Source organism: Plecotus auritus (assembly GCF_963455305.1).
Source record: "Plecotus auritus genome assembly, chromosome: 13".
Lineage (NCBI taxonomy): Eukaryota > Metazoa > Chordata > Mammalia > Chiroptera > Vespertilionidae > Plecotus > Plecotus auritus.
In genome coordinates this window covers 9,057,783-9,083,359 of record NC_137779.1, presented here as the reverse complement: position 1 = coordinate 9,083,359, position 25,577 = coordinate 9,057,783, and the positions used below count along the sequence as shown (strand labels likewise).

General features: G+C 41.0%; 1 protein-coding gene across 1 annotated transcript in view; it reads right to left on the bottom strand.

Annotated features, from left to right (window-relative positions):
* Positions 1 to 4,839: 4,839 nt before the first annotated feature.
* Positions 4,840 to 25,577, bottom strand: part of MED13L (mediator complex subunit 13L) — a 273,439-nt gene continuing 252,701 nt past the window's right edge. Inside the window, exons 23-31 of the mRNA XM_080650333.1 lie at positions 24,256 to 24,444; positions 20,951 to 21,201; positions 20,619 to 20,761; positions 16,536 to 16,694; positions 14,809 to 14,985; positions 13,419 to 13,576; positions 10,601 to 10,762; positions 8,612 to 8,724; positions 4,840 to 7,641 (exon numbers count right to left, since the gene is read on the bottom strand). Coding sequence (XP_080506459.1) covers positions 7,509 to 7,641; positions 8,612 to 8,724; positions 10,601 to 10,762; positions 13,419 to 13,576; positions 14,809 to 14,985; positions 16,536 to 16,694; positions 20,619 to 20,761; positions 20,951 to 21,201; positions 24,256 to 24,444 — 1,485 coding nt within the window. The 3' untranslated portion in view covers positions 4,840 to 7,508. The remainder of the gene's footprint in view (positions 7,642 to 8,611; positions 8,725 to 10,600; positions 10,763 to 13,418; positions 13,577 to 14,808; positions 14,986 to 16,535; positions 16,695 to 20,618; positions 20,762 to 20,950; positions 21,202 to 24,255; positions 24,445 to 25,577) is intronic.

Sequence of the window (25,577 nt, the reverse complement as noted above, 5' to 3'; positions counted from 1 at the left end):
ATGTAGCACCAACGAAGAAAGGATGACCCACAGTTGCAGTGGGAAATTTCAGCTCCTGCTATCAGCCTGTGACAGAGCTTGGGGTCCAGAAGGGCATAGAAGATATGAAATATGGAATATATAGTCAAAGCAGAATTAATTGCTCTCAGAGTAATTCTAAGATTGCCCTGTGCAACAGGAGAGCTGTGTCTGCTTTGAGATGTGGTGAGCGTGGCTGAGGAACTAATTTTAAAATGTTATTTCATTTTAACTCAAATTAAAATTGAAAAGCTGAAGCCTTTTCTGTGACATGTGACTTCATGGTTTTGGCAGAACTACATTTTGCTTTAACCATTGAAAATTTAGCATCCATATTTAGATGTGCTATAAACATGAAATAAATTCTGGATTTTGAGGATTTATTGCAAAAATAAAAGTGCTAAACATCTCATTTTTATATTATTTCATGCTGATTTATTTAATAAGAATTTGAATATACACTGAATGGCCAGATTATTATGATCTCTGAATGCACAATGATCTGGCCACTCAGTGTGTGTGTGTGTGTGTGTGTGTGTGTGTGTGTGTGTGTGTGTATATATATATGTTAGAGGCCCAGTGCATGAATTCGTGCATGGGTGGGGTCTGGCCAGCCTGGCCAGGGGGAGGGGACATGGGCAGTTGGTCAGCCTGTCTGCTGGTCGAACTCCTGGTCGAGGGGACAATTTGCATATTAGCCTTTTATTATATAGGATATACACTGAGTGGCCAGATTATTATGCGTTCAGAGATCATTATAATCTGGCCACTCAGTGTATAGGATTAAATAAAAATGTATTATGAAAATTAATTTCACCTGTTTTTGTTTCTAACTTTTTGAATGTGGCTACTAAAAAATATGAAATTACACTTTATGGCTCACGTTGCATTTCTATTGGGCAGCCCTGCCTAAGAAATAGGACACACCTTGTTCGGAAAGTTTCAGGAACTAAGAGTCTAAAAAAAACTAAACATCAAAATTCTCAGGATGCAATCAACTTTAACATAGTCCCAAATCAGCCATTTCTCGTTGCTTTCAGGCCAGACACCTCTGAGCGCCTCATACATCGGGCCCTTCTCCCTGGGAAATGCACAGACAGAAAGCATTTTGCGTAGAATCTGAGGAAGGCCACTTGGGTCCGGAAGCCCCCAGGCTAACAATGCCTGATCCACTAAAGTGAAAATAAATGAACTAAGCAGGCAATTAAGATTCAAGGAAAATGAAACAAAACCTCAAGGAAACTAGGAAAAACAACTGCAGGATACAGGCCAGGATAAAAACACCAGAACTGTTCAATCCGTGAGGTGTTTCTTTGGAAAAATCAAACAAAACTGAAAACCAGCAAACTGATAAAAAAAGAAAACATCAAGAAAAAAAGAGGCATAAGTGTTGTAAGAAATGAGGAAGACCATAGATTTCCAAAAACCAGTTTCAGAATTCAGGGAACACATACTCTGCACAACTGCAGAGCCATATGTTGGTAAAACAAAATTTCCCATGAAAAAACCTACCCAAGTTGACAAAATAGAAAATCTAAATCAACAAGAAACATTCCTGTATTTTCTAAAAAGTAAAAAATAGGCATTTTCTGCTCTCCCCACTGGCATCGGGGTGTGATGGATTTGCTGGTAAATTACTTCAGATTTTCGAGGTGCATCCTACTCTTTCAACGGTCTGTGTTCAACCACTCAGGCCACTCTCGGCCCAATGTATAATCAGCTCAATATAACATCCCTGTCTTGTAAGGTAAACTCTTCTGGGTCACAGAAAATGGCTGGGAGGTCATTGGTTTACCTTGTGAAGCAAACATGACATTGATCCCTAGAGCTAATAAGGGAGAGAACTTCCTAAGCCTTGCGGCGACATAAGTAGCAGGGACTGGCCAGAGTGGCTCAGGGGTTGAACATCCTCTGAGCGCCAACAGGTTGCTGGTTCAACTCCCGGTCAGGGCACATCCCCATGTTGCACGTTCCAGCCCCACTCAAGGGAGCTTATGGAAGGCAACCAATCAATGCTTCCCCCTTTCTCTCAGGTGAGGGTCAACAAATAACAACGGGGGAAATGGGTGTGTGTAGATATAACTATGTAAACATGATCTCCTCGCCAATTCAAAATTACATACTCAAAATTATAAGGAAGCTGACAGGAAATTATTTATGGGAATGCTGCATGTAAGATCAACATTGAGACTTCTCAGTGAACAAAGTAAGATTTAAGTAAGAAGAGCTCACTGTAAGTGCTCATTGAAAGCATTCGGGCTGAAATTAGGGAAGACGAGTACTACCTTCGGGTTAAATTGTTTAAACTGATCCTCCCTCCCCCAGCAAACATTTCCTCGTGGAGCCTCTGGGGCTGCATTTCATTCAGCAGGTAGATTGAAACAAGCCTAACCTGGGAGCCGGGCAGCCAGCGCCGAAGCGGGGAGGAGTGTGCCTTCACCGAGCCTGCCTGTTCTGAGTAGTGGGTCATTTTAAGCACTCTCTGCGCCAGACTTGCTTTGATGCCTATAAATGAACAAATGCCAGTTTTAGATATTAAAAGAAAACGTGTGCTTGTCTCACATCCCTGCTTGTTTAGAAAAAAAGAAAAAGGGAGACCAACCCCAGGGTCTGCCTGCGCCTTCCCACACCTGATAACTAATGCTCCTCGAGGAAATAAACTTTCTGGAGAAAAATCAATCCGTTAGTCTTATCCAAGCTCTTTCCCGGGGATCCAACTTTCTTCCTCACCACCTTCTATTTCTTACCTGCTCCATTCCTTTGGAGTTCTCGCCAGCAGCAGTAAGTGTCAAAAGCATCTTCTTCAAACCTGACCTGAGCATTTCAGGGGAGGGGTGAGACTGCTCAGTCTGGTTCCAGGCGGAATGCAGCGCCCAGGGCAATTGTTACAACCACGAAATTACCGGGCACATCGGAATATTCTAATGACGTCTCATTAGGTATTAATGACATGAAATAATTACTGTTAAAGTGACCTCTATGTCAAGAAGATATAAGCGAGCGAACCATTTAACACCACGAGAACACGGTAATAGACTACAAGCGGGCCTCGCCAGGATTTCAGCACGCGGAGATTGCGAAGGTGAAAATCTTCTTTATAGAATGGCTTGTGGTGTATAAATGACCAACAGCAGAGACAATTTGCAGTACGGGGCTCATGCTTGGGCAGTAAGTCCTTTATACGAACTCTGCCTTTAAAAACTTCTATGGACCAACTGCACTTGCTACAAAGGTTTTCACTGGCTCTGAGGCCATCAGGGAACAGCCCGGCCGACCGACTTCCTGGGCAGCAGGAACGTGGCTGGGGCTGCCATCGCCAGGAGGTGGCTTGGGGTTTAGCAGAACCCGAGCAAGGCAAATGGCTAACGGCTATATGGTTCCTGAGTACCAACTCAGATTTGTTGGCATCTACTTTGCAAAGTGTTTAAATGCATTCCACACATAATCTTCCCCACCTCAGAGTTAGCCACTGTTGCCCAATGGGTACAGCTGGCAGTGGATGCGAAAGCACAATTCCTAGTACAAATAAAACCAAGACCCAGTAATTGTTGGATAAAGATCCACCGATGCCTAGCAAAGCATGCACGCTAACGAATGCTTGTAGGAATACTGCCTAGTGCTGGTTATTCAGGGGTCGCAGGGATCATCGGACTGACCTCACTACATAGGACTCAGGAAACGTGTTGAAGTTCATTAGTGATGCACTGAGTTATTTAATGCTCTGGCACCGTGGAGTGGTGCTGGGTGAGGCAGAGACCAATATCCTCTTTGAATTGAAAATAGGGCCTCACTCTTCTCAGCACAACTAGGCCAGCAGGGACACCGCCTTGTAGTTGGCAAAGCTTTTCTCAGGGAACCATCTTCATCCTCGTTTGGGGATCAAGCAACTGAAGCTGAGTGGTCCCAACAGCTTTAGCTCTAGACTCAGGCAACCACTGATTCGGAACAATGTTTATTTCTAAATAGATGGAGGCAGACCAACAGCAGCGTCTTTTGACTTATTCTGATTCTGACTGTAAGCGCTCCCAAGTCCTGGGCCCCCGAGAGCATGTGGCTTTTCCTACTCGATGGACTCGCAGAGACAATGCAGCGGGCTCTCCTGCTGTGTGGTGTGGTGGACAGCACGGGACTGTCACCAGCCTGTGAACCGGGGAACATGAAAGGGAGATGTGTCTGCTATTTCTAAGGAACAGCAAAAAGAAACTGGCTGGGGCTGCCGAGAGAAAGGTAGAATTATGGACTTGTAGTTTGTTCTAGGATTGACTACAAGCCTAGAGTTGGGACACTATTAAATGTGACCTACTCCAAACAGCTGAAGAACTAAACACCAGGGCTCCTATTCAATGGTGTGAGTGAGTGTGTGTGTGTGTGTGTGTGTGTGTGTGTGTGCACTCTAAAACTTCTAGGCGTGAACTTGCCCCTTGGAGTAAGACAGTGGTCGGCAAACTCATTAGTCAACAGAGCCAAATATCAACAGTACAACGATTGAAATTTCCTTTGAGAGCCAAATTTTTTAAACTTAAACTTCTTCTAACGCCACTTCTTCCAAATAGACTCGCCCAGGCCGTGGTATTTTGTGGAAGAGCCACACTCAAGGGGCCAAAGAGCCGCATGTGGCTCGTGAGCCGCAGTTTGCCGACCACTGGAGTATGAGAATACTGTTTGGGAACAGCGCTAGGTGGGGTAAATGGGAGCGGTACACATCCACGTCCCTGGCTCCTCGCGAGGACTGTCCAATCCGTAACACAGACACCTTCTGGGTAGGTGTTGATCGTCTTTATTTCAAAGGCATGATGGGAGGGGGAAAAAAGCCACTCAAAGTCTCAGTAATTCAATAATTTATTCCTCTAAAAAAGTGTGTAAAAGTATATAGCTCTCATTCACAAGGTATATATGAATGACATTTAAAATGGAGGCCTTTTAGTATTGTTTCTTTTATCAAAGTCTTTTAGTGTACTGTACCAGCGCTATACTGCAGGGTTTTTTTCAATGAACTTCACATATTTTTGTATTCTTTCAAATTGTTTGCTATATATAAAAGAAGCTCACTGCAAAATGCTTGAAGGAAAAAAGAAAACAAAAAAAAATTCAGAACTTCCCAGAAATGTACAGCTTTTACATTTAAAAAAGGCTCTGAGATATACATACAGGCATGCTGGATACCCCCCTCCCGCCCGATTCCCCTTTTTAGTTCAAACCATGGTAAGAGTTCTGATTTCTGCAGGATTGCCAAAATTAAAAATTAAAAAAAAATAAAATAACTTCTCACTCTGTAGCAAATCCAGGGCTTGTACATTTCAGATTAATTCAGTAAAAAACTCACAAGTAAAATAATGCATATTTAAGGGAAATATTATACAGACTTTCACACAGAAGTACATAATAAGATTTTTTAAAATCTATTGCCATTCATTTATTTTTTGCACAAAAACGTATAAATATGTCACCAGCTTTTCTTAACTTAAAAAACTTAAATAAAAGACACCAGATGAAATCTACCCTTTGCTGCCTTTTTTTTAAAATTTTTGTAGCGTTTTTTTTTGTTTTTTGTTTTTTTTTTCTTTTTCTTTTTTTGCTTAGAATTGGGTTTCTAGGGAAGAAAAGCCCCTGCATTAAAAACAGCCCATTAAAAAAAAAAATTCAAAGTTCTGATGAATTCTGGAAAAAAAAGCAACCCCAAAGTGGTAAAAGATTACAAATATCTACTTTACAATTTGTCTTCTCACCAAGATAATTTTATACAAGTTTACAATCTTCATCATCTTATGCTCTTCAAAAGGCCTTGAGAATTTTTCCTTTCTGATTAAGAAAAAATAGCACTGCAATATTTTTAAAGTCAATTTTACACTGTACACATTAGATACAAATGGTTTTGATATATCAGATTTTTTTTAAACCTATACATTGCGAAAGTCAAACCCCCCCTCAATTGGTGGAACAGAGAACAGAATTATCCATTTACAAGTTATTTCTCTGCTTTCACATTCCCACCACACCACTTTTTTTAATATAATGTTTTAAACGTTAGATTATTTCAAGAAAAATACTTTTACAAAATCCTATTGTTATTACATTTTCCTTTCTGTTAACAACCAGGACATGGCAGTCTCTTGGAAGAACGTTCGTAGTTTGCACGGTTCTCTGCCTGTGCAGAGACAACTAGCGCCCCAGGCCTGGCGAGAGCGGCTCGCGGGCCAGCCCCCACACCGCCCTCTGACAACACACCGCCAGCGAGGGCTGAAACGGAATCTTAAAGACAACCCTCTCGGGCCTGGAATGAGGAGTCATAAAATACTTCAATTAGCCACTAATGCTTTAAAAAGGCATTTTTTTTTTAAAAAGTCCCACCACGAAGGCTCAACTTCAAGTACTAATTTAATGGTTAAGTTGTAATATTTCTTTGAAATAATATTACTATGGTCCAGAAAAAATTCACCATATTTGTAACTGATTTTATGAGCAAACACTTTCTATTGCAGTATGTACATGAGTCCCCTTTGACCTAATGAGAGGAGAGACCTGGCTTTCAATAAGAATTCACTAGAAAATATATCCCCCTGGCGACCATATAAAACTGAGGAAGGGGCGTGCCTCCATGGCTCTCGGCTGGGCTTGACTGCCTTCTGTATAAATGTTATCCTTCAGGAAACGCTGGCCACTGTAACAAGGAATAGGCAGAATGCTTACCCAATCTGTTCTTAGCAAAACCTGCTGCTGGGTGGTTAGAAATATATTACTTTTTAGGCATATCTCCCCAATTTGTTTTCACTCCTTTTCTGGTTCTTAGTACAGAGGTATGTAGTCAAAGAATCCTATGGTGGGTCTGAGTTGGGTTTCAGCTACTGTACCTGGTCCTCGCAAATTAAAAAAAAAATTAAAAGTCACAAAAACCCTATGACAAAACAATTTAAAATAAATAAACAGAATGAAGATGTCTCCAGACTTCTGTATCTACACACAGGCATGGAGTCAGCCACAGCACTCACGCCCTCGCAATGGGCGCACCAGGGAGAGAAGCCCACGGTGCAATCATGTACTTGAGCTGGTTCTCATTTGGAAAAAGTCCTAGAATATGGAGTTCAGGTAACCCACAGGCCATACACCAACAACTAGAGGATTTCATCCAAAGGGCTAACCTACCCTTAGTTTTAGACAGAGACTGAAAACACAGGCTCTTGTGTGCAAAAGGATACCGTCTCTTCTGTTTCCTCCTAAAAACCAACACCAGCCGGAGCTTCCCATGAGCCTGGGGGCTGGGTGCCCACACCACACCCCGGCTGGAGTCACTGCTGTGGACGTTTCCAGTCCATGAGGAAGTGTCCGTGAGTCACTCTGTGAGGAGCACTGCAGAGACAGCACGTGCCTGCGGAGGAGTCACAGCGCAGGCCTGTGCAGTGGTCTCGGGAAGCGGGCGGGCACCTGCAGAGGCAGCAGGCTCCGGACCGAGGCTGCAGGAGAAGGAACCGAGCCAGAGGACAAGTGCTGTTCCCTTAGAGTATATTCATGATGGCATTGTACAACTGAGTGAGCACCACAAAGTGGACGGGAAGGCAGGAGGTGCGGTCCTGGGTGGCCGGATTGCACGTGAGCCAGGACAGAGCGTTGTACTGCTCCAAAACAAACCTGCGGAGAGAAGACGCAGGTCAGGGTACGGGCATGGCAGGTGAGGTGATCGCAAATTCCAACATCCAGGAGTTGCAGGAAGAGGCCTAACATCCTCCTGAACTTGCCCCAGGCTCTCTACTGTGTTCCTGCCTTTCACGGCCCCTCTTCCTTCTCGACCTGCCCGTCTCTCAGAGGGCAGCCACTGGCCACATGGGAACTCACATATGCTGTAAGCATAAAACGGGCCCTGCTTTGTAAAGACTTAGCATTTAAAAAACATGTAAAACAGCTCCTGAATATTTTTATACTAATTACTGCTGAAATATTTTGGATATATTTGATGTTAATCCTGATATATTTTTTATATAATTGATGAATTTGCCACTAAAGGTAACCTCACTAATTTTTTTAAATTATTTAATGTGGTTACTAGAAAAGTTTTCATTAGATATGTGGCCCACAAGGCCAGGGAAGCCAAAATCATAATAAGCCGGTTCTTGCTGAACTGCAATTCCCAAATTACCTAAGAATCCGAAAACATTAGAAAAAGCTTGTCTATTTTCTCAACATATATGAAGAATGCTTATGGCCTCTTAAAATGCAAGAAACTTTGTACACACTTCTGAGAGGCATTCCCAACTATGGAATTTATGTTATAATTAACTGCATTTATAAAACTGATATGAGAGGCTAAAGATGTTTGCTTTAATTCAGACTGCCTTCTAACTACCCACCCTTCATTCTGACCTCTCTTTATTACCATGAAACCCCTCCTCTAAGCAGGCAGCAAGGCCACTGTGCTCTTTAACAAGCCCACCGCCCTGTCTACCCTGCGTCCACAGGGGCCTGGCTCCAGCTGGAACCGTGCTCCACTGCACAAGGCGGCATCTCTTCCACAAACACCGCACCTCAATGGAAGCTCTGGGAAAATCAAGAGCAAAGGAAATAACTTCAAATGTGCTGCTGTGTTGCCTGGGTCTGCACCCACCTCAGAACATCAGATGTGGTTTTGGAGTCAAGAGGATGTGGAACCCACTGAGAGTTCCGGGTGGGGAGAAGTTCGTCCGTCTGTGCTACAGAGATGTGGTGATGCAGTGACGCCTGTGGAGGAACAGAGACAGTGACCTTCCGGTCTAGCTGGCCCTGGGCAGAGAAAGGGCCAGCCCAGGCCTGCCAGAAGTAGGCGCTCTTAGGGTCCTTAGAAGTCAGGGCATCTATGAGCCTGTGAATTTTAAGCTGCTCAGTAGCCCCAAGGTGAGCCCACATAACTCCATATCCTCCAGTTGAAAATAAAAGCTGGCATTGTCAATGATTACATCATGTTTCCCTTGAGGTCTTACTCTACTGCCCCACTTGAATATAAGTGGTCACTGGATTCAGTAGGTGCCAGCATGCTCCATCCACTATAAAGTTCCCCATCAATTTTTAACTTAATGGTTTTAGCATACTTTTATTTATTAAACAGCTAAGAAATATACTATGTAAAGGAGAGGCAACAAAGTTGCTGAAACCTTTCTCTTTATTTTTCAATTTTTAGGTTAATGAATTGCCGCTCTGGCAGCTTTAATTGGTGACTGATAACTGTTTTGCTTTTCAGCACCATTATGAACCCATGGACTTATTTCATCTGTTGCTACCATCATTCTTTTTGATGACCAAATGGTATCATCCTTGGGCAATGGAAACCCTCCACCGGGTCCCTTTGATAGGACTCTAATAATCTTAGGCGACTTCCTTGCTTTTAAGGATGACAAGATGTCTCAGGTTCAACTTGAATAATTCTTACTTCAGATCTGGAATCAGTCACCTCTTCAAAGAATTCTGGTTCTTTTGAATAACAAATGGTATTTAGGAACTACGATCATGGCATCAGAGGTGTTTATTGCTACGAAGTTGTCATTGCTCCTAAGCCTTCCCAGTAGACAGAGTTGAAATATGTATATACATTTTTAGAGAGGAAACAATAAATGTAGGGTCATACTGACAATTCTAATTCAAAAATAAGGATTACATGAACTTTCATATAACTTCTTTGATTTCATAATGTGTTAAAGTCATTAGGAAAAGAAAATTCCTTCAATTATTTTTGGTTTTAACATTCCAGATGTGTGTGTGTCTTATACATTACTGCACAGTAATCTATACACCACAGATAATTACATAAAAATACTTCTCAATTTCTTATGGACAACTAGTATTCCACTACTATAGTTTATTCAACCAGCCCCTACTGGTGGATATTTCAGCTGTTTCTAATCTTTCACATATGTCATTTTTTGTTTTTGCCAAAGTTTCTTTTGAATAGATTTCTAGAATTGGGACTGCAGCATCAAAAGAGAAATGTGTAGGTTGTAGAATCTGGCTTCTCCCACAGCCCTGCAACAGAGTTCTGTTGTCAAACCTTTGGGTTTTTGCCAACCTGTGGCTGAAAAGTGGATTTCTTTCCAGTTTCCCTCATCCAAACTGGAAGTGGAATTTCTTTTGTATTTAACCTTTAATTTGGATTAAAAGTTTCCAAGAAATACACAGGAAGAGCAAGTGTAAATGTGGAGTTTTTTTAGCCAACTCCTGCCTTACTCTGATGAATGCTGACAGCCCGTGGCAGGGGAGGAAGGACAGCTAGCTGTCACGTCCATGCAGGCCAACTTCACTGACAACAGTGCAATGGGAACCGGGAGAAAGACCACGATACAGAACCCCGTGTCCATCTTAGAGGTACCCTATGGGCTCCACCGAGTCCCCTCCTTGGGTTAACGTAATTCATTTCTTTGTGACATCGTTTTGGGTTCATCGCCTAAATCCTACTCTCCACTTATAACTGTAATTGAAATATCCTCAGAGTATAAGTAGAATGTGAGAGAAACAGGGAACAGAATAAGACTATGGTGACAGAAATTTCTAATCAAAATTGAACTTCAGCGAAAGTTACTCATTCCCTCCCCTTCCCCCAAAACTTCAAATATGATACCAAACCAACCTTTAGGAAGAGGGGACACTGGTTCTGAGCCTGGGGACACGATGACCAAAACCACTGGGGGAGATTCTCAGCTTTGGCAGTTGATACGAAATACCCCAGGGCCAGCGGCTGCTGCTTCAGCTCCTCCGGAGCCTCTCGAGAAAGAAGGCGCTCGCCCTGGCTCTACATACAGAACAAGTCCCCAGGCATGATCAGCATTTGTCACTCAATCACACTCTTTTAGAAATCAACTTAAAAAAACACACTGAGATGTAATTGACATAACACTTATATGAGCTTCAAGTGTATAATGTAATAATTCATATTTGGATACTTATATCTATTGCAAAGTGATCACACAGTAAGTGGTTGACATCCATCACCACACAGTTACAAAACATTTTTCTTGTGACGAGAAGGCTTCAGATCTACTTCCTTAGCAACTTTCAAATATGTGACACTATTATTACCCATAGTCACCATATGTACATCTGTCCCGTGACTGATTTGTTTTATAACTGGAAGTTTGTACCTTTGACCACCTTCACCCACTTTTTATCAAGTCACCCTGCACACTATGGTGAGCAATCCCCTTTCTGGCAGCATCTCACCCAAAAATGCCAGGTAACTGAGAAAGGTCACTAGGGGAGGCACTGTCTCTGCTGCACACAGATATCTGAGGGAAAGTATTGCTTTGGCAGAAGGTACCAGCGAAACCAATGACATAGTCAATTAAGTGCAAATTTATTTTCTTTGATTTCTTGTCTGCAGAATGTTAACTGTTGCGTGGCATTACTAGGTATTAAACAAAAAATGTGGAGAGCAAATCTCTGACAGCTAAAGGTATCTCTGCACTCATGTGCCAGCAGCCAACCCCAAATACACAGCGCACCTGGCCGAGTGCTGTCAAGGACACTGCCAGGACACGCAGCCCTTCCTCACTGCCTGCAGGGCGGGACACTGCCAACCTGCCAGCGGTGTGAGCTGCTCCTGAAGAAGCCTGTGTGAATGTCAGCAGACCTTTCCTGACAGGCTCTTGTAAGAGACTCCTGTGCATTTCTGAAACTGGCATTTCCTCACCTTTGATTCTTTTAGCTAGCTTCAAGAGTTGAAAATACTAGTATAGTTTTCATGTAAGCAGTAATAAGTAATCTGTTTTCACGAGCCTTCTGTTTCAAGGGGGAAAAATTCTCAACTACTAAACCAAGTTGTATTATATCTGAGATGGTTAAAGATAAAAACTTACTACAACCTTGAGCAAATTCTTTCCCCTGTTGTAATGTCTTAACTGGATATCAAAGAATGTTAATGGCTCAGAAAGAGGAAATGCTAAAAACCTCTCCGGGGTCACCTGGCTATAGGTGCTCTGGATTGAGAAAGGCCACCTGACTAGCTAGCTTTAAAGCAGTGCAGTTTAAACTGTGGCATTCAATGAAAGACTTCATTTAGGGTTGGGGGCTCCAACAAAGAGAGAAAATACAGCACACCTGTTTCTTATAAAACTAACAACACAATTCAATCACCAACTCTAATGAATAAAATGAATGACAACGATCAGTAGTGGAGGCAGTAGTAGTATTTCCATTTCACAGATAAGGTAACTAAGGCTGAGAAAGGTAAAGGAAGCTTGTCCAGGGCCACAGAGCTAGTCAGCCACATAGCTGTAACTCAGAGCTATATTTATCATATTCAGGGCATGCATTCTTAGCTGATGATACGCTATTTGCCTCTAGAATTCACAGTAATCCTAAATTTAAACTATCCAGTGTAAAATTTGTGTTCCTATCACAAAAATCTCCAGGAAACTAATTGTCATTAACTGGCAAATGACTTTTTGGGGCAATAAAGACATTTAGAATCTCTCCTTCCAGAAGGAGGAGGTGGGGACAGGCAGTATCATGAGGGCAGCCATGGAGTGGACCTTCCCTGGTTTCACTGCTCTGTGACTTAAGTTTCAAATCTTCTTTCTCTTGGTTAAACTCAGGGCTGGCAATAAAAGTCCCAACTGACAGGAACTGAAGTCCTCTAAGTACACCTTTGTGTCTAAATGAGCGGAGCAGGGCTGCTTATACTTGTCCAGTTTAATACATTAGACATAGCAGTTCTTCAGTGTCTTAACCCTCAGTCTCTCAATATTTTAAGTAAAAGTACAATACAGTGATAAGGCATGAGTCCTCAAGCATTTAAACAAAGCATGAGTAATGACCAAGCCTTTGGCTCTGCAATCCATACCCTATGACATTTAAAGATGAAACTACTTGTAAGCTCTGGTGTTTCCCTTAATACTCTAGCACCAACCTGAGCATTTCTCCAAAGGCAGCCTCCTGTGGGCTCATGCCTTTCCTGCGAGCTGGCTGCGGAGGAGATGGGGACCACATGCAACAAGGCACCACGGCCCTGACACAACAGTCAGCTCCTTTCAGAATAATCACCCATCAGCAATGTGTTCTTCCGTTAACACAGTTACTTTGCATTTAAATAAGCAGGACTGTTGACCTAGCCTCTGGAAAACCACTCTCTGGGCAAAAAATAACCGGGAAGCAGCAAGTAACCAAAACTAACTTTTGTTAAGAAAACAGTGATTGCACACAACCCTTCCAGCATTAGTAAGGCTATTCTTCTGAAAAAACTATTTATTGGGAATAATATACTTCTTTCAAATTCCTGCTTTTATTCAAAATGGAACAACTACAGAGTCACTTTCCCACTTATTTCTCTTGTACCAAGGACCAAGACCAACGAGAAGAAAGGTGCCTGCAGTAAAAAGTTGGTCACGCCTCTGGACTATTTTCCGGAAGACTGAGATGGTTTTACACAGCCCACTTCACACCATCCTTACCCGGCTGTGCTGGAAGTGAGACCCCACACCGATTCCAGAAGGAGAGCCGGGGGAAGGGACCGGGGAGGAGTTGGGGGAGGAATGGAGGTTCCCAGTCATTAATATGCCAATGTCATTGTCCATATCATCTGGGAATGGAAGGTCAACAAACATGTCATCTAGAGGAAAGGGAGAAAAAAAAAAAGCACAAAAATTTAAAAAATGATCCACATCCCCAACTTAAACAATACACTCTTTTTGGGGAGCTATGATTATTACAGGCAGGTGCTGTTAACAAATTAGTAAGATTTAATGTTTGTGTACTGAGTGCAAGGTGCTACAAATTATTCTTTCACTTTGCACCCTCTCCAGTGATATCCTAATGTGAAGTATTAACAGAATGAAGAAATAAAGAGCATAAAATAAAACTCCACATTCTGTATAGACTCCAAAGGCACATAAAAAGATGGCAAAACAACTAAAGCAGCAATTTAATTATTAAACAAAGTTAACATTGACACCATCTAAGAAAACAACAGACTCCATCTATGCAACTAATTAGCCTCTAAATCCTGGAGGCTGAATTAATGCACGTTAATAGGTGTGAACTCACCCTGAAACTGGAGGCCTATTCCACAAGCAGATCAAAGCACCACATTTTCATTAAGAAATCCTCTCCCATATTATAAAAGTGAGATACTCTCACAGCAGGAAATGTGGAAAGAAAAGTACAAAAGAGGAAAGCCATCACCCATAACCCAATCACCATGAACACTGGTTCTATGATTCTTTTTCTCCTCTTAGTTATTACACTGTGCTCATACTATATATGGTATATAGTGTACATATATAGTGTGGTGTCCTTTTACCTTCCCCCTTTAACAGGAGTAAATGCTGGTAGCTGTAAAAAATTCTTTAAAAAATGCAAATAGCTGCATAATATTGAGCATTTATAGTAATGAATGCCTTAATATATTCAATCAAAAAAACCCTATTAAGAATAATCAAGTAAAAAGTTGTTTTTGAACAAATCCTACTCCCAGTGATTAGCTAAAGGCAGTTGCTATCATCATATTGCCTAGTAGTCTTCCTACTTTCAAATCAGATCAAGAAATATTTATTGGAATAGTAACACCCACATACAGTACACTACCAAGCAGATACTTTTTGTCTTTCATGAAAAACAAGAGAAAGTGAATTCCCCAAAAGAGGAAAGTATTTATTTGGTATTGGTAACAGAGCAGACAAATTAAATCTTCAAAACCAAACAGATTCTCCAACTCATAAGCCCCTCTTCATACTTCATGTGTTATCACAACACAGAACAGCCTGCAGCAGCCCATGACTCCACACTCTAGCTCTGTCTCTTGTGGAAGAAGCTGAGTTCTAGGCAAACATGGTCCCCACTCACCATTGTTGGGGCTAAACCCATCTTCATTGGGATAGTTGGCTGGAGCCACTTGGATGGTTGAAGATGTTGGGAATACCAAGATGTGTGTACAAGAAGCATCTTGAGGGGTGTTAAGCTGAGATGACTGCATATTTAATGCAGTACTTCGGCCAAAAACAGAGCCCATTGTGACAGCATCTTAAAAAAAAAAAGTATCAATTCCTTTTGTGCAGGAGTGAACAACTCCAGAAATGACGTGTTTAAGAGGACCTGAGCTGGAAAGGTAGGAGTCTGACACAACTGCCATGATGAATACACATTTAAAGTCGAGCCCAAGTGTTTAAATAGCTTTAAGAAACTGACTCAGAGCATACAGCTACAATAACTCAAGTCTCATTTCATATTGGAAAAGTTAAGATAAAATTGGACTGAGTCTACCAAATATGTTTTAATTACTTATATAAGAAGTATTTCTAAAAATAAATCTACCACGTCCCTTCCTCCTGTGGTTGCTCACAAATTGTAAAGTACTATTCTCCTAAATGATACAATTCTGTAGAAATGGTACCATTCAACTAATAATTATTATAACTAACACTTATTAAATGCTTACTACATCCCAGATTCTGTGCTACATTATTTATTCATGTCACCTCATTCAATCATCATGGCCACCTCAAGGTAAGAACTATTATCCCCATTTTGTGATGAGGACAGAGCACAAATAAAGTTTTGTAATCTGCTCAAGTGGTGCAGGCAACAATCAATCTAAGGTCTACCAAGCAGGCCCCTGCAGGCCACCTGTCTCACACCCAATACTACTTACCTTTACAGGGAGTGAGAGGAAAGGGTCTCCCATTTGATGAAAAAAATATCTGGGTGGTAAAAACAGTTTTTAAAAGTATAAAATAGCTTTGCCATATAATTATAATAGCTTAATTGCTAATTTGTAAAAAACAAAACAAAACAAAAAACAAAAACACTCTAGCCTGGCCATCGTGGCTCAGTGGTTGATTGTCGACCTATGAACCAGGAGGTCACTGGTTCAATTTCCGGTCAGGGTACATGCCCAGGTTGTAGGCACGATCCCCAGTAGGGGGCGTGCAGGAGGCAGCCGATCAATTATTCTCATCATTGATGTTTCTCTCTCTCTCTCCCCATCTCCCTTCCTCTCTGAAATCAATAAAAATATATTTTAAAAAAAACAAAAACACTCTGTGGCCACAATGTTTTGGCTATCTACGTACTGGTACTTGCTGAGAATTTACTGTGGTCCAGGCACTAAACTAAATGCTTTACCCGTATGTGTCTCACCATTCATCCTCAACTACGTAAGAGAGACTAAAAGTATGCTCTCTCGAGGCTGCTTAGAGATTCTGTCAAACATTTATCTCCAAAAGGATATTCAAATATGTATCATGCTGGTGTCCACTGATCATTTTTGGAGGGTGAACCTGATAACCTAACAACAAACTGGGGGTAGGCAATAGTAATCAGCCATGACTCTAAGACCTCTCAGTCATAGCCAGAGTGTAGGCTCTCTCCAAGGTGTGGTCAATAAAGATAAGAAAATCACAAACTACATCCCTTGGAAGAGACCAAGTGGTTTCCATTTTTGAACCTTAAGTACAATTTCCTCTTATAAAAGTAAAAAATACAGATACATTCTACACTTGTCTATGAACTTAAGTTTGAGTGGACGAACTGATGTGATGCGTCATTAATTAAACTGACAAGAAGAGATTTACCTGGCATCACTACAAAGGACCCCTGGGGCTCCATGGCAACCAGGCAGGCACTAAGGATAGAAGGAGAGTCTGTGGCAGAGATTCCACACATCCGGCACATGTCCTTGAGCCGTTTACTGATTGTCTGCAGTGAACATTCTCCAAGGAGGATACTCCAATCTGAAACCAAGTATCACAGTTACAAGCAGTCTTTAGGAATTCATGTTGCTGTGAGGTTTGAGTGTTTTACCAGTTTTGCCTGGTAAGTGAATTTCCAGGATTGGGGCCTACTGGGAATGTGGCTTCCCACAGGTTCCTCTCCTTGCTACAAAGAACATGTTTCTTGACCTTTATTACACTTCATTAACAAAGAAACAAAGGTCTACTATTCTGTAGACTGCAGCCATGTCTGAAATGACCTGTGAGCCTCCAGCACAGATCCAGGTAGATTTACACACTTCAGATGCTCTCTGGTGAGGCCACCAGTCTGTTCTATCCCTCCTCCTCCTCCTCCAGGTCTGGTTTTTTCACAGCCCCTATCAGCACTTTCTTCATAGGTGAGTACCGTCGGGAAAACCAGTTTTGTTTACCACTTGCTGTAGACTGGTTGTTTCCACGAAAGGCAAGCAGCAGCAGAAGCAAGGGGAGCCTTTCTTAGAAAGCCCCAAAGCACTAATAAACAATGGGTGTGAGTGAAGTGCTCCAAATGAAGCTGCAATAATTACGCAGATTAAAAGTTGGCACAAATTTTCTTTCTAATATTTGTGTATTGCCCCCCAAACAAATGGCATTATGTCATCTCAGAGAGCTGTTATGGGTTATGTTAACTCTGGGAAATAAAAGTATGTGGTCACACTCCTGCCGCCATGTCACATGCCACTGATGAAATGCTACTCCTGCAGGCTTCTCTAGCTCTATAAGTTTTCAAACCAGCAGTTCTTTCCTGAAAGAGAAGGTGAAAGGAAAAGAATTTTCCTATTTCATATGCCTAATGAACCTCAAACTGAAGTGGCTGAAATAAAAGTGGCCAGGAACACAAAGCAGTATTTTTTAAAACCACAGAAAAATAAAAGAGAATAAGTTTGTACTTAAAAATCAAATAAGAAGAAAAAGGTGGTGTAAGTATTTCTATCACAAACACTCTGGTGATAAAGAACAGAAATTCACAAAGCTGACTGAAATCTACAGGCTCCTATCTGATACTGCCCCACAGAAACAATGTGTGCAGGCCTCTGATTCCTGAAGGAAGAAACCATAGGTCAGTAAACTGATTTCCTGTGTGGTAGGCTCATCTCCGTGTCTTCATTCCTTGAAAGCACATTTTCTCTCGGTCACACTTACACCCTTCCCCCGTCAGAAACAAGAGGAGTGTGCCCTTCTAATAAATCATACAGGGCAGGCAATGGCCTAATAATTTCACAAAACACTAAGTGACTAGGCTACGTTTTGATCCCCTCTTCTTCTTCTCTATTACATTCTAACTTTCCCCAAGGGTTAAGAGTAGCTCAAAACCTTTAAGAAATAAGATTGACTAAAAGGCATACTAGAAGAGAAGATAGGAATTCTGACAGAAATAAAATGACAAACCCCCTAATGTAATAGGCCTCCAGGCTACTGATATCAGATTCATTATAAGTACGATAGTCTTTAAAAAATGAAAAGGGTACTATCTTCTATTAGTCTACAATATAATTTATTACTAAAACAATGTATGTATAATGGGTTCCTAAGAGAACTTATTTAATACATATTATGTATTTGTATAATTGCTGTTATACCCTAATAACTCACTCAGACACTTGCTACAATGCAAGTTATATCTGTATCACTTATTTGTGGAATCCCTGAAATAAAATATAAGTTTCATGTAAAAAAAAAAAAATAACATGTGCACCCTAATGCAAGTGTCAACAAACCATGGTCCCAATGCCAATTCCTGCCCGCCAAGTTTTTGTAAATAAAGTTTTATTGAAACACAACCTTACCTATTTACTAAGGTGTTGTCTGTGGCTGCTCTGAAGTTACAATGGCAGAGTTGAGTAGTTGTAACAGTGACCAGCTAGCTTGTAAAATACAAAATATTTACTATCTGGCCCTTTATAAAGAAAGTTTGCTTTTCTGCTCTAATACACCTGCAAGCACAAAACCACCTGTTTTTGCTTTTGTGCTGACCTTAGAAAGAAACCACTCCCATCTCTATGCATATATTGAACTTTTTATAAATGTGTCATTAATTAGTAAGGCTTTTAAAAGAAATCTAGGCTTTTAAAAATGTACAAGTAGCTGCACTAGGTTAGTAAATGAGCTGGGCTTAAGGCCTGGCAAGACAGCTGCTAGTGGTCACTTATGTTATGTTACTTTCAGTACTTTGTGACTGTTGTATTTCAAGAAATAATAAGCAGTTGGTATCCTAATATATAAAAACCCTGGGTCGTAACAACCAGTAACGACCGAGGCTCAACCAACCGGAAAGTCAGTCCTGCAGTCAGCACTGCAGCACTGACTGCTGAGGGGGCTGCGAATGAGGGCCAGAGAGAGGCCTGAAGAGAGAAGCAGGGACTGATCCATTGCTTCTGAGGCAGCTTTTGATCAGCACTTGCCTCTCTCTCTCTCCCTGTCTGGCCAGCAGCCGCGCCTCCATTTCTCTCCAGGCCTCCATTTGGGGCTGCTGATCAGCCCTGCCTTTCTGATCAGGCCCCGTTGATAGGCCCAGAGACACTGACTGGCATAGGAACCAACCAATCAGAACCAAATGTGGGTGCTGTGAAGAACCAATGGCTGCCTAGGAGGCGGAGCTTTTGATGCTGACTAGCATAGAAACCGACCAATCAGAACCAAATATGGGTGCTGTGGGGAGCCAATGGCTGCCTAGGAGGCGGAGCTTTTGAGGCTGACTGGCATAGAAACCGACCAATCAGAACCAAATCTGGGTGCTGTGGGGAGCCAATGGCTGCCTAGGAGGCGGAGCTTTTGATGCTGACTGGCATTAAAACCGATCAATCAGAACCAAATTGGCCAGCAGAGGAGGGCAGTTGGGGGCGAGAACAGGCCTGCAGGGGAGGGCAGTTGGGGGTGAGATCAGGCTGGCAGGGGAGGGCCATTGGGGGCAAGATCAGGCCAGCAGGGGAGAGCAGTTGGGGGCAACCAGGCCGCGAGGGGAGGATAGTTGGGGGTGAGATCAGGCCGGCAGGGGAGGGCCATTGGGGGCGATCAGGAAGGCAGGCAGAGGCAATTAGGGGCAACCAGGCCAGCAGAGGAGGGCAGTTAGGGGTGACTAGGCTGGCAGGCAGAGGCAGTTAGGAGCGATTGGGCAGGCAGGCAGGTGAGCAGTTAGGAGCCAGCGGTCCCATATTTCGAGAGGGATGTCCGACTGCCGGATGTCCACAGGGATTGGGCCTAAACCAGCAGTCGGACATCCCCCAAGGGGTCCCCAATTGGAGAGGGTGCAGACTGAGCTAAGGGAACCCACCCCCTACGTACATGAATTTCATGCACTGGGCCTCTAGTGTGTATATATATATATATAGTGTATATATATGTCAGCTTCCAGACTGAAGAATATCAGACAGTGGCAAGGTGAATAAAGACCGTTCCAATTTACAACTACTAGTCCTTGTAAATCAGGATTATCTTGCTATTGTGCCGCCAAAGAAAAATCTAGAAATACCAAACTTGTCACTGTCAACCACCAAAACAAAGAACAAAAAAAATTGAAAGCTGTTCTTATATATGACTTCTTTTATCATTAATAACCTCTGACATAAAATCTGTGTTAACACTGACTTGTACTTTTCTTTGAATCAATATAAAAAAAAATTAGAAATTCTAATATACTGAGTATGCTTTTTATATTAATAAAACATTCTCTGTTTTATAAAGTGGGGCTCACTATTTAAGATTTTCTTTGATTGAGTACATGGTTTTGTTACCTATGAAAAGTTTAAAAACCACTGGTTTCTTGTACACTTAAAAGAATGTGAAAATATAATCTGCTTTATTCTTACTACCAATTGTACAATGTTCTCTCTCCCTCAGCTCAGTTAATGCCTCAGCTCAGCCCTTTTCCTTTGTTTCTTGTGCATATTGCCTTCAAGAATTTCTCACCTTTAAGCTCGCCATGGCCAAGACGCCCGAGTCGCCCAATAACAACTCTCCAGGGTAGAGATGTCATTTGGACAATACCTATGCACCATTCCCATAACTTCTGCAGCCCAATTTTACGTGCAGATACTTTACTCTTCCGTGATCTAAAAAAGAAAAAAATGGGGAAAAGGTCCCCAAATGAATCAAAGTTATCACTCGGACAAAACCAACAGGATTCCAAAGAACCCACCCACACAGTACCCAATGCATTTAGAAAGAGAAATGAGAAAGATTTATATCTCAAAAAGGCACAGCATCAATTTACATGCACCACAAACACCAAGGTTGCTCACCTGTTTGGTAAAGCAATATTTACAATGCAGGTTTCTAGTAACTCCCCATGGAGGTCAGTGCAGGAAGCCAAAAGCCAGCGCTGGTCGTGAGACAGACAATAGCCCACAAAGAGCACATTGTATTTCTGGCTCGCTTCACCAAGCATCTCTCCCAGCTCTGTCTGCTTGTCTTTGTTTGGGGCTTCTGTCTGCTTGTCTTTGATTGGGGCCAATATAAAAGGAGGGGAGTAAAGCTGGATGGGGCTGGGCCGCTGAAATCAAAATCAAAATCAATGTCAACACAAAGCCACTCAACTTCAGGTTTACAACACAATCCAGAGCAGCACTGAATGAAACCAAGAGGGAATAATGGTAACAGATTACCCCCCACCAACACCATATATATAAATAGCAGTGATAACACAGGCACCAAAAAGACTGTTTAAATGATAGAAGCTAGGGCATCCAACCAAACCAATATTTCCTTATTAAAAGAAATTACTATTTTAGAAAGTAAACTGGCCCAACTTCATTAGTCATTAGAAAATTAGAAATTAAAACCATGAGACACCACCACAAACCCACCAGAATGTCTGAAACAAAAAAGACAGACAACACCAAGTATTGTTCACAATAGTGTTAATCATATTAGCTGCAAACAGAAAATGACCTAAACACCCATCAACAGTACTAGTAAGATGGATGATACACTGTGATACAGTCGCACAACCAGAATATAAGACAACAAAGGAAATAAAAAAACCACCACTAAAAGCAACAAAAAGGATGAATCCCAACACTGAATAAAAGAAGCCAGACACAAAAGGTTATAAATTATATGATTGAATTTATATAAAAGTCAAAAAACAGACAAAACTATGTTGTTATAAGTCAGAATAGTGATTACTGCTGGACTGACAGAAAGGAACAAGAAGGGAGAGCTTTTGGGGTGCTTGTTACATGGTATTTTTACTTAGTAAAATTCATCAAGCAGTACACTTAGGATTACTTTTCAGTTTGTATATTATACTTGGGTGTGTGTAATTTAAGAAATCAAAGCAATAGCTGTTACCTAAGACAAACATTTTAGATAAAGTGTGACAAAATTTAATCATCCACTTTTCCATATTTAATAAACATCTATGCTATGACATGGATAAACCTCAAATATTATGCTAAATGAAAAAAGCCAGACATAAAAGATGATATATTGTATGATTCCATTTACATAAAATGTCCAGAACAGGCAATCCATAGAGACAGAAAGTAGATTAGTTGTTGCCAGGAGCTGGAGGAAGGGCAAAATGAGGAGTGACTGCTAATAGGTGTAAAGTTTCTTTCTGGATTGATGAAATGTTCTAAAGTTAGGTGGTGATGATAGCTGCAAACTCTGTGAATAAACTAAAAATCACTGAACTATATAATTTTTAAAAGGTGATTTTTATAATATGTGAATTATGTTTCAATAATTAAAAAAAAAAAGAGTCCAGTCAAGGCTGTCTGAAAAGTTTTATATGAAACAATAGCTTAAGTGTCAAATATATGAGGTGCAATAAAAAAAGAAAAATGAATATCTGAGATGCAACAGACAGCTTGTGATAAGACACTAGGTAACACATTCTTCCCAACTCTGTTTTTAAGATGCTGGATGTCCTATGAAAAACAAAAGTGATACTAGTGTAAGATTTCTTCTAAAAGTTGCATGATAAATTCTAAGATACAGTCTTCCTTATGTGGCAACGTGCTTGCATGAGACTGTACCACTGTGGAGAGTTAGACTTTGCAGAAGCAGGGGCCTGGTGGTTTGGTTTCCCACCCACTGCATCCTCATCACCTAGTACAGGGCCTGGCACACAGCAGACACTTGGCTTTGTTTAATGAATGAAAGGTGGTATTCTAGCTGCAGACTGAGGGAGAGGCATTTGGCAATTCATCATTACTGCAATGCAAGTAAAAATGTACAAACCTCAGTAACTAGTCATAATGTTTGGTTCTTTTGTTTTTAATAAAATCAAGTGATTTATTTCTCTCTTCCTGTTTCAAAGCAAAAAGGAAAAAAGCACATTTTCTCACTTATTTTCTCCTAAGCCACACTTTATCTCATAAACTCCTGAGGGTGCTCTGCCACCACGCTACCATCTTTAACAATGTTACACCATGCCTTGGGATAGCTGTTGCTTTCCTCTAGGAAAATGCAGAACATTATTCATTACCATGTGAGGTTATGACAAATTCTTATTAAAGCATAAGAAATGACTGTATCTGAACTGTGGAATAACCACAAGAAGTAAAAAATTAAGTTTATAAAGAAAAACAGTAACTCATAATTTGAGACAAAATAAGAAACAGAAAAAAAACTGATTTTTTTAATTTTAGAAAAGCTAATAAGAGAAAATAGATGAACTGCTCACAAAAATAAAGATTCAAACTCAAAAGAATAAAACTGCCAAATATAGAAATTTTAAATAATCCAGAAAGAATGCAGGTTGTCGGCTAAGCAGCTTCCTCTCCTAGGACCAAGCTGACGTGAACCAAGTTACAACAAATGCACTATTACCTAGAGTTGCATCATTTTTCCATTTCTAAGTTTTTACTTATTGAAGGGAAAGCATTTTATAGGGTTTAAAAAAAACACACACACACAAAACACTCTTTCATTACCAACTAAAATCAGCAGTTTTGTTGGCTTTTACTAATGGGTAATCTTCCATGCAATAAATTTGTGGGAACTGCATCCTGAAGGCTTTGAACATGTTAAACTTTGCCCTGTGCATCTACCTTTAGTGTAAGGAGATTAGAAAAACAAAAGAAGTGTACAACTTTGTTTAAAAAAGTTTGGTTTTGGTGTTTTGGAATGCCCCATGAGGTGCCTATCTGTGGGACGTAGGTTACTAAGATGGCGAGAAAAAGCATTCATTTGTATACAGAAGCCCTGAAACAAGAAGAAAGCAGCCCCCTGTTGTAATGTGCATCAGAAAATGAGGGGACCTTATGAAATAAACACCCACACAACTGCTGGTCAAGAGAGAACTGGAGAAGGTAGAAAGTTAGTGACTGAAGACACAGATTCAGTTCAAAAAATAAAGAACAAGATAAATATAGGAGAGGCGAACATAAGTAACAGTAATAAACATATTGTTGCCTTAGGCCCTAGATCAAAAAATAGCAAGAGTCTGCTTGCCTCTTTCTCAAAAAATCTTACAAGTTCAGAGGAGTATCTCTTCTATTTGACTTAAGGATTTACCTACCATTCTTAAATAAAGGAGGAACAATCCAGCTACCGACTCCCCTGGCTTTCTACAAAGGTCTGCCCTGCTACTACCCACCTCCGGGTTCTTGAGAGTCATCTCAATGCTGGCGGCAGGCCCGAACCCTGTGAGGGACTTAATGTGGATCTGTGTAGGCAGAGGTCGCCTGCACTGGCAGTACACTGAAAATGCCATGGACTTCAAGTATTGAATGTAGAAAACTTGTTCATCCTTCATTGTCTGCAGCATGGACTGGCAAGGCACAATCTACAGACACAAACACAAATAAAACTAGAAACTGAGATCAAACATGCTAACAAGAAAGTTGAAAATGAAATGGCAGGAATTCTAACTTGAATGGGGAAGAGAATTTTAGTTATAAAATATACGAATGCCAAATATCATATAATTCAATCTTAATTCCTTCCAGTGACATAAAATCCTGTATTCCAAATGTACACCAGCAATTTAAGAAGAGGTGCCATTGTGTTGGTCAAGTTACACTGTCACTTAGAAATAACCCTTTTCCTATTTTAGGGGTAAATTCTTAATGTATTATATCTATGTCCCCCAATTTTAAAACTTGTTTTTTAATAGATTTATCATTTATATATACACATAGTGTGTATAGCATCTTTGGAATTATTGTCTAGTCATTTGAGAGACAAATGTCAAAATAATAAAAAACTATTAACAATCTATTCTTGTAACTTTAATTTTGACCTTTTAATTCTGTAAGATAACTGTATTTAAAGTAACAGTAAAACAAAACCCAAGCAACTAAGACATTGTTTTCTACCAATTAAATTATAAAATTAAAAACAATTATTATGCCATCAAGCTGTCAAGGGTGCGGTGAAAATGGGCATGCTCACTCATGCTGAAAGAAATGTAAGCAAGTAGAACCTTTTGGGAAAGGAATTTGGCAATGCTTATAATGCATATCAGAATCTATATTTAGGAATCTACTTTAAGAAATGACCTGAAATGTGAGAAAGATATTATATATGAAAATGTTTGTTATGGCTTTATTTATAATGGTGAAAAAGTGGAAGCTAATTAAGTAACTGTACAGGCATGATTAGATAAAGAAGATATGCAGTCATTAAAAATGTTGCTTGTGAAAATTTTAAATAACATGGAAAAGTATTCATGAAGAGCATTAAGTATAAAAAGAATATCTATACTAATAAAAGTGTAATATGCAAATGGTCAGGATGCCCTCATGCATAAACACCTATCAGCAGGCTGCATGCGCAGCAGGCGCGGGTGGGCGGGGACTTGCAGCTTCGGGGACTTGCGTCACGCCATCACAGTCCATTACCAGGAGGCCTGGGGCTCGGCAGAAGCCTCCGCACAGCTCCGCCCAGTCCGCAGGCCTCCATGCAGCCCAGCCCAGG